Source organism: Denticeps clupeoides, chromosome 14 (assembly GCF_900700375.1).
Source record: "Denticeps clupeoides chromosome 14, fDenClu1.1, whole genome shotgun sequence".
Classification (NCBI taxonomy): Eukaryota; Metazoa; Chordata; class Actinopteri; order Clupeiformes; family Denticipitidae; genus Denticeps; species Denticeps clupeoides.
Window position 1 is genome coordinate 8,510,273 of NC_041720.1, and position 10,195 is coordinate 8,520,467.

Here is a 10,195-nt window from a genome sequence, read left to right on the forward strand (position 1 = left end):
AAAACTGTGTTTGTTTAAATCTCCGTCAACTTAGCGTGCCAAGTTTCCTTAAAATCTGTGACGATGAGGTCTGAATGTGTGATGAAGATTAGCACCGGGTCGCACCTCCTTTTCTTTTAATTGCACTTCTTCATTGTTTTGGAGCTCTCGCTGATGCTCCAATAAATTTCGGCGTGAGACAGACCTCCAGCCTGCGAGTGAAGCCTGTCGCTGGTGACCGTCCGGAACGGCCTGGCCAACTTTTCCACAAAAACAAGGCGAAATGTGCTGACCACATGACCATTGTGTCCATTGTCTTTCAGTCGGCCGCAGATGAGCTTATGATTCCCCGGTCTAAGGAAGAATACGCTGATACAGCGGAGGAATGTTTTAAGGCGACAAGGATTTCCCGAAACACTCCCCAGCCCATCTATAGTAGGATGACAGTTACACGATGGCTGTCAGACGTTTTCTCGCCTATGAAGCAGAAGACCCAGGTTCAAACCCAGGTTGTGTCCCTGAGCAAGACACTTAACCCTGAGTGTCTCCAGGGGGGGACTGTCCCTGTAACTACTGACTGTAAGTCGCTCTGGATAAGGGCGTTTGGTAAATGCTGTAAATGTAAATCTCCTTAAAAGTAGATAGCGAGAGACCTACAAACCAGTGAAAACAAAACCACTCTTTATTAAGGCGTCAAGCTACAAACGTTGATAAAAAAAAACAAAAAAAACTTTTTTTTCATGAAATGTGTCTAGAGAAATCGACTCTGTTGTCCTATTATTCCCTGAGCACCAATGCAGTGTTCCTCTCAAATGAAATTACGATTTTCTATTTGTGCCTGTTGTAGAGTTACTGTTGGGAAGATCAAACACCTTTAATCAGGTTCACTGCTGCTTAAAAAGAAAACTGGATATACTTTACTTTACTTTACTTTACTTTACTTTACTTTACTTTACTTTACTTTACTTTACTTTGCTTTGCAGACGCTTTTATCCAAAGCGACTTACAAAACTAAGAGCCCTGATGAGGCCTAACTTGTTTTTTTTTTGTGCAGTGTGTGTGTGCGTGTGTGTAAGTGTTAAACTCTTCTGAAATACTTTTGGAACCAGTGGGTTGTCGATTGCTTCTTAAAAGGAGTTCAAAAATACAGTTCAGGACATTGGTGTTACTTTGCATGTGACAATTTCTGGTTTTTATTTGTGTTTATCTCGTTGAGTGAAGTTTTGAAGAACATGTTCTAGGCTGGTATTCACGACGCGTGTGGTGGTATTACTGGAGGTCGTGGTGTGATATTTTAGCATTAATAATGACGTTTACGTTGCTATGATATTAATGTCGAGTTCCGCGCTGCTGAGAAGGTGCGTGGAAACGTTCCGGGAGAGTCCACGCCCATCTGCTCGGCGAGCTCGGAGCGGAGCGGAACGGCAATCGGGGACATGGGGACGTGGTGGCGCGTCGCGCTCCTCTGCGCCCTGTGCCGGGCCGACTGGCCGCTGACCCTGCTCCACACCAACGACGTCCACGCCCGCGTGGAGGAGACCGGCAGGGACTCCGGCGCCTGCACCCGGGGCGACTGCTACGGCGGGGTGGCGCGCCGGTTCACCAAGATCCGCGAGGTGCGCGCCGCCGACAGGAACGTGCTGCTGCTGGACGCGGGGGACCAGTTCCAGGGGACCGTCTGGTTCAACTTCTACAAGGGCGCCGAGGCGGCGCACTTCATGAACCGCCTGGGCTACGACGCCATGGTGAGCCGGACTTCCGTCCACTCCGATCGTGTCAAATTGAACCCAGCGCCTTGAGTGGGCATCCACGAAAGGCGCCCGGGGGAGGGCAGTGCGTGGGGACCTCAGTGGCACGTTTTGACCTTACCCGCTATAAGCCACCACTGGCCACCACCACAAAAAAAGTTGTGATGATGGCACATCACTGTGTTATATATTGTAATATATTATAGTGGGTGGTAGTAGCCTAGTGGGTAACACACTCGCCTGTGAACCAGAAGACCCAGGTTCAAACTCCACTTACTACCATTGTGTCCCTGAACAAGACACTTAACCCTGAGTGTCTCCACTGTAACTACTGATCGTAAGTCGCTCTGGATAAGGGCGTCTGGTGAATGCCGTAAACGTAAATGATTCACGATGTGGACTCGAGTTTGGATCCTCTGCGGAGTTTGCATGATCTCCCTGTTGTTGGTGTGGGTTTCCTCAGGCCTCTCCGGTTTCCTCCCACTGTCCAAAGGCATGCACACTGGATGGACTGGCGACTCCGAATTGTCCGTAGGTTTTAGTGAATGGAATGTGTGTGCGTGTGTGTGTATGAGCCTTGCCAGCGGTGAGTGAGTGATTGAGTAAAGTACATGAGACAAATGAGATATTATAATAGTCATACTCTTACCTCTGATGATCTAAATGATGTTGTTATTCTAAATACTTCTGAACCGTAATAAACCGATTCTGTTAAATGCTCACTCGGATTATTATGCTGTATAGGTTGTGCTGTGTGATGATACTGAGGTTTGAGAACCAGCATCTCCATTAATGTAATGTTAGGGCTCAACTCACATTCTACACAACAATGAAGCAGCAAAGAATCCACTTTGCATGATTACCTGATTGCTGTCTTTCTGTTCCTAATATTGCATAATATATAGCCCCATATCTGGCTAGATAAAAATTTACTTTATTGACCCTAAAAGGAAATGACACATCATAAGCCAGTATTAGTCAGGTTGTGGGCACACGTACTAAAATTCTTTTGAAAAGGTGAGAAAATGTGCAGGAGCTGGATCTTGTCCCCTGACAAATATGTTTTTTTTATTGTATTTGCATGTATTTTGACATTTCTGCATTTAGCAGACTCCCTTATCCAACCCGTCTACTAGGAATGGACGTAACAGTGTATTTATGTCCCCGGCCCAGGCAAATGCAGAGGGTTGCGTCAGGAAGGGCGGCTGCCAGAAAACGTTTTTTGCCAAGTTGATTATACGGACAACCAAAACAGCTGATCCACTGTGTTGACCCCTAATGGGAGCAGCAAAAGTAAGGAGAGAAGAGTTTCAAGCGCTACGTACAATCAGTAGTAGGAGGGACAGTCCCCCTGCAGACGATTGTCTTGTTCACGGACACAATTGTAGTAAGTGGGACTTGAACCTGTGACTTTGTGGTTTTCTGGTTCATACGCAAGTGTCTCATCCGCTAAGCTACTACCACCTACTGACACCTATAACTCAAACGTTGTAATAATGGTCAGCAAACGTTTTATTGGCATTCATTAAGTCCGTACCCTACATCTGCACTTGGTATCTTTCTCTTATTAAGAAACGTGCACTTAGGCAGGTAACCAAATATCATGAATTTCCATATGACATTTAAAGGGTGGTAGTAGCCTAGTGGGTAACACACTCGTCTATGAACTAGAAGACCCAGGTTCGAATCCCCCTTACTACCATTGTGTCCCTGAGCAAGACACTTAACCCTAAGTTGCTACAGGGGGACTGTCCCTGTAACTACTGGTTGTAAGTCGCTCTGGATAATGGCGTCTGATAAATGCTGTAAATGTAAACTCATTGGGTCTTTATTTAGCAAATAATCCTAAATTAATATTGTTTGTCTTTTTTTTCTTTTTTTTGTGGGTGCACAATAAAACCTTTAAATTTGTCCTCCAATTGAGCAGATACAGCAACTCAGCAAACATTAACCCTCTGCGTATTTTATTGGAATTCAGAATAGTTAATGAATTTCCATCATTACCTTGAGTGTGGCAACCCAGCGTATTCCGTAGTGTAAAATCCATGATGTGTAGAGACGGGGAACCCGGTCAGAAGGGACGTGGGTGTGGGTCGCCTTGTCTGGACACAGATTTCATTAGTTCTTGCCGGTCTGATTGAAAGATAATGAGGGAAGAGCCCAGCACCTTTATAAGGTGCCACGGGACATGAGAAACACGCTTGGGAAGCATGTGTTGTTTGTCACTGTTCTGTTTTGGAAGGTTCAAGATGACAGTGTCATTATGTCATTTTCTGTGGTCTGAATTAATTTTTTCCTGCTCATTAAAGCCTGTGCTATCTGGCTGGCCGTATTGTTCCATGCGTACCTGCAGGAGCAGTGACAACCAGGCCCCTTGATGACCTCACGTGACTGTTTGTCTCTGTCTAGGCTCTGGGGAATCACGAATTCGACAATGGTGTGGACGGGCTTGTTAAGCCATTCCTGCAGAACGTGAACTGCACGGTGCTCAGCGCCAACATCAAGGCAGACCCAAACATCGCAGCGCAAATAAGTGGCTATTATACAGCCTTCAAGATCTTTACAGTGGGCTCAGAGAAAGTGGGCGTGGTGGGATACACGTCACGGGAAACGCCCGCCCTGTCAATGCCAGGTACAATCACCTTCATTCATGCATCGTAAATAAAATATATAGGGCCCCATTTTCATGGCACAATATTAGACATAGCTCATGGGGAAATGTTCTCTAAAATGTCACATAAAGCCTACAGAATTCCTCTTCCATTTTCCGCTAACATGTGATCTCTACTGACATCTCACGACCATGGCTGCTACCAAATCAAATAGAATGCAAATACCTTATCAGTGCCCTAGTCCAACCATTATGATTGATAAACGAGTGAATATGACACTAGCGAACAGTCCCAACCTTGTACAGCCCCAGAAAAATGGCCCCATAGAGGATGCATGGAAGAATAATTTGAAACACAAGCATTGTAAGTATGTAAGTTTGGACATTTTTGGGCATCCAGTTCCATCTGGGAAAAGCACATGGAAGCACTTTCGTAAGAATTCATGTGGTGAAAATAAGGTCTTGAGTTTAGAACAAATTTTATTATTTGTTTTATAAGAAATTTCGCTATCGTTTTCAATATGAAATTGAAAACTAGAACTACTAGGCAATCATTTGCTTCACAATGACTAAAATATTTTTAGCAGACTTATTTTTAAAAATCTGTTAGCAAAATAATAATTTCTGATAATAAATGCAAGAATGATATTATCACAGATGATAAAACAGAAACAGCAGCATCATTTCACAATTTTTCTGAAATCCCATTAAATTTTCTCACATATGTCATACCAAGGGAACAATCTGCAAAGTAGTTACACGAGACAGTATGTAGACTGTCACAATAGAGCATCTAGTATTAGATAGTAACTATCTAATATAGGGGCAGCTTCCTGTTCATGGATTAAGCCTTGTCCCAGAATGAAGAGTAAGGAATCATGATAAAGTAACAAATCTTATCCTTGCCAGGTCCATATTTGCAGTTTGAGCAGGAAGTGGGTGCCTTGCAGACGCAGGTCGACAAACTTACCACCCTCGGAGTGAATAAGATCATCGCCCTCGGCCACTCCGGTTTCACAGTCGACAAAGAGATCGCCGAGAAGGTCCGAGGGGTGGACGTGGTGATTGGAGGTCACAGCAACACGTTTCTGTACACAGGTAGGCATCGCCTGCATGCAGGTACAATCCGATCCTGGTCTGAATGGATAAAATCTCATTGTGGAGCCTTGCTGAGAGCCATCATGCCTCATTGATGTGGTATGTCCACCATTTGCCTTGAATAAGCACCGCGTCTACCTGATTAATGTGAGTGGTCGAGCTTCACATAGCAGCTCTGAAATGTTCTGTTCTTTTCGGTTTAGTTCTAGACCAGCCATGGTTCAGAATGTCGGGATCATTAAAAAAAAAAAAAGAGAGATTCTTGGAAAAAACATTTACTTTGCTTTTGCTTTCTGGCACACAGGGGACCCTCCTTCGTCAGAAGTCTCGGCTGGACCGTACCCGTTTATTGTACAATCACAGGATGGGCGCAAAGTTCCCGTGGTTCAGGCCTATGCTTTCGGAAAATATCTTGGCTACCTAAAGGTCGTCTTTGACGACAAAGGCAACGTTGTGTTATCCAGTGGGAATCCAATCCTTCTGAATAGCTCCGTGCCACAGGGTAGGTGACAGTGTAAATACCGGGAATGAACAGGAATTGTTTTATTAGAGGGGAGTCTAATAACACAAAACGTTTAATAATTTATAAACCAATTCAGCTTTGTATAGAGTTAGAATTACAGTTTCAAATGCCAGCTGTGACTCTCACTCATTTCTGGCCTAGAAATTATTTATGCACTGGGTCTAAAAATAAGTATTTTACTTATTTTACTAGTATTTTACTTCTGGATAGTAGCCTCTTGAGTAACATACTCCAGAAGACCACAAAGTCACAGGTCCCAATACAGGGACAATCCCTGTACCTCTGATTGTTGTTCTGATAAATGCTGTAAATTTACATTTACATTTACGGCATTTATCAGACGCCCTTTTCCAGAGCGACTTACAATCAGTAGTTACAGGGACAGTCCCCCCCTGGAGCAACTTAGGGTTAAGTGTCTTGCTCAGGGACACAATGGTAGTAAGTGGGGTTTGAACCTGGGTCTTCTGGTTCATAGGCGAGTGTGTTATCCACTAGGCTACTACCACCCCTAAATGCTGGTCCAAATATTATCTTGAGGTTCCAGTTTGTAGGTTGTTATAATAATATTTATTATAAATATTATAATATTATAAATAATATTTATATTATTTTATATCCTTTCTAATGTATACCAGCTTGGATGTCTTAAGCTTTGGTCATAATGTTATTAAAAGGTCTTGAAAGGCATTTCTAGAGTACCCAACGTATAAATGAACATATGTAACATTAAATGTTATTTTTATCATTTTTATTCATTTTAGGGTTAAGGGTATTGCTCGGTTTTGTTGACCATTAGGCTATTATTACCCCTACCAAACAGGCATATCATCCAAAGCTCTCCCTCAGCAAGTGTCAGTCAGATGACATCTATCTTTCAGTCACTTAGCATCTATTATGTGTGTCTTGATGAAGCCCTAAATGCTCCTCCCCTTTCTCCTGTAAAGGCAGCCGAAAGAGGAAAACACAACCAGTAGAAGTCCCTTGTGTTTGACTTCTGTTTTTTTTTGTGCAGTCTGTCGTAAATGTGCTGCTGTGTGGTCAGAGGAGAAGTGATCATGTTATCACACTATGCTTGCACGAGGCAAGACTAGAGTTGTTGAACTGTCACCTTCTAAGTGGCTATGTAGCAATTGTAGAAAAAAAAAAAAAGTCATGAAAAAACATACGTAAACAGATTAAATAGGTGAAGCTAAACACATCCTGTTAGATTCTAGCATTCAAGCAGAGGTGGAGAATTGGAAAAGAAACTTGGCCAATTACTCTACTCAGTATGTGGGCCGGACTCTGACGTATCTCAATGGGACCGCTCAGGAGTGCCGCTTCCGCGAGTGCAACCTCGGGAATCTCATCTGTGATGCCATGGTGCGTATGGGGGGCTGAGGCAGTAACTCGAGAGTGGCCAGTGTGACTTCCCTCTCCGGCTGATGGTTCTTGTTGGCAATGCAGGTGGACCACAACATCAAGTACGCGGACGAAGTCCAGTGGAACCACGTGGGCTTGTGCCTGCTGAATGGCGGATCGATACGCTCACCAATCGATGAGCGCACTCGGAATGGTGAGTGAGCATGTGGGGGTTCCTAGTCGCATGGATCCATTTACGAGGCGAGCTTGACTTCCGTAAAAATGTGAAATTCCAACCAAATTCATCCATGTACACTTCAAAAATTACATACAAAAAGTGAACAAGAAAAGAGTTATAACTTTTTATCAAATTGTTTAAGAAAATGTCATTTTTTCTCATAGACAATTTTTCAATAATAACTTGTTTGGTTATATAAATCTGGTCAATTCCATTGTAACAACACTTCAGTTCAGTTTTGCAGTGCACATTAAAGCACCGTCTTTATTGCTTGGTCTGATTAGGCTGGTAAATTTCTTGTGTGATTCTTCTTCTTGTTGTTTGCCTTGTGATTGTGTCCATATGAAATGAAATGGCATAAACTGCAATTGTAGCAGTAGAAGGTTTTTCAGAGTGACTAGGCTGCCACATGCTTATATGCGTGCTCCTGCATGTGACTTGTGCGCACTGAAAGCCACTGAAAATAGGGCCCTCTACCATCAACAACATCAGCACATCAGCATACTTTTATAGATTAGCTGTGAAATAGAAATGCCAAACACCACAAGTATACATCTGCGTAATCGTGAAAGTGCAAAAGACAGAAATATAGCAAGACTTACACATGGCATCATACAATTCCACCGACGCCTGTGGTCATATACCTGCCCTGCTTCTTATTTAAGTCAGCCCCTGTCTATTTTGGCAAAAGCAAAAAATTGTATTGTCTTGATTATGACGAGGGCTCTTCCGCTCACATCAAACGTGCCATTGATCGCCAGGCCAGTGAACCCTTTGTTCAATATTCAAGTTTTTTGACCCAGGTCACCAAGGAAACATATACATATATGCTTTTACCTGAGACCCTAGCGTTTGTTTGGAGCGTATTTTAAATTTCCTTTAGCTGCTGGGATTAGGATGTCGGGACATTAATGAATGAGGATCACAGGTTTAAATTGAACAAAATAAGCCAAAATGTAATGTTTCCATATGAGGATGCAGGGTCTCAGGAGGTTAATAGATTTTTAAAAAAATTTAGGAGAAACATTTGTAGACTTCAGATGTCCCTTCAGCAGATCCTACTTCCGTATTAAAAATTATGTAAGGTTTGGCTAATGTATAAACTGCAGTGATGCCCATTGCCCTCTCTGAGTTACTCCTTCCCAAAGTTTCTTCCATTTATTCTTGTTGTAATGTTATTTATGAAATTTGATCTATAATGTGGTTTTAAAATCTATATGATATAACCAACACTTATTGCATTTTTTAAGGCTCCATCACCATGGAAGACCTCATCTCTGTCCTACCCTTTGGTGGCACGTTTGACCTGGTCCAGCTGAAAGGTACCACCGTGAGAAAAGCTTTTGAGCACTCAGTGCGACGATACGGTGCGAGCACTGGAGAGTTCCTCCAGGTGTCAGGTATGCAAAATCGAAATATGCATGAATGCTTCGAGGAAGCTCTTGCAAGGCATGCTTCATGTCTTGCAGTGAATTTTGTAAATGGCCGTCCGTCAGGGTGTTTCTCCCCCCTTGCCCAGGCTTTCAAGTGGAGTACAACTTGCAGAAGGCTGCAGGCGATCGAGTAAAGAGCATCGCTGCCCTCTGCACTCAGTGCCGGGTCCCGCGCTACGAGCCCCTGCAGTCTGATAAAGTTTACAAGATAGTCTTGCCATCCTACCTTGTAGAAGGGGGGGATGGTTTTGCAATGATCAAGGAGGAAAAGCTGAAGCACGACAGTGGTGAGTCACCAACGGCATGTTGATGTGTTACCAGAATGCAGATTGAAAATTATATTACGACAGGTAATTATATTTAGAAAAAAATTCCCAGGTGATCTGGATATTGCCGTGGTGGAACGCTACATAAGAGAGATGAAGAGGGTACGGCCATTCGTGGAGGGCCGCATCAAGATTTACAACTCTGCCTTTGTAGGATGTAGTCACGTGGCATCGCTTCTGCTGATTAGTATGCTGTGGACCCTGTTAGTGAGTCTATGAAGGCCAGTTCCTTCAGTCTTTAAAAAAAAAAATAATAATAATAATAATTCGACCATAACATTCACTGCACCTGATTTTTATGTGTAGCAATAAAACTGTTTTTTTATTAAATTAATATAAATGTTATATGTGTATATATTTTATATGGATTATAGTAATTTATATCGTTTTAATTATATTATGCCAGATGCAGTAATGGCCTTCATTAGATGCTACTATACTATATGCCAAAGAGATTTTCAGAAGAAATCTGTAGCTTTTACTGTAGTTTTTTTTTATGTACTTACTTATGCAAAAAGCATTCACATCAAACACAAAACGGACATTATTTGTTGTAATTTACCAGTCTAACACAGTGCCGGTACTGTTGCATTGAAAAGTGCATTAACATTACGGGCCGTATGCTGGAGCGCAAGTCACTTTCCATTCCAAGAAAAGAAATGGGCAGGGGGGGTTGTGACAAGTGCACAATATGCTCATTTATACACCAGAACCCTAGAGCCTAGAGCACTGTGAATGCACTGCTTAACTTACTAGAAATATATATATATCATTATATTACAATAAATAATAATAATAAAATATGTAGATTTTTTTTCATTTTCAGCCATTTTTCAGGCTGAAATTGTCTGTGAAATCTTGTCAAATGTTCAAAGCACTTAAAATGCAGGAGGTTACT

At 42.6% G+C, this 10,195-nt stretch overlaps 1 protein-coding gene across 1 annotated transcript; it reads left to right on the forward strand.

The window, feature by feature from the left end:
- The first annotated feature begins 1,151 nt into the window (after nt 1-1,151).
- Nucleotides 1,152-9,639, forward strand: nt5e (5'-nucleotidase, ecto (CD73)). Its single transcript, XM_028952993.1, has 9 exons — nt 1,152-1,724; nt 4,137-4,359; nt 5,248-5,436; nt 5,741-5,938; nt 7,167-7,321; nt 7,406-7,514; nt 8,789-8,938; nt 9,058-9,258; nt 9,350-9,639. The coding sequence occupies exons 1-9, from the start codon at nt 1,416-1,418 to the stop codon at nt 9,514-9,516; spliced, it is 1,701 nt and encodes a 566-aa protein (XP_028808826.1). The 5' UTR covers nt 1,152-1,415; the 3' UTR covers nt 9,517-9,639.
- Nucleotides 9,640-10,195: the final 556 nt, after the last annotated feature.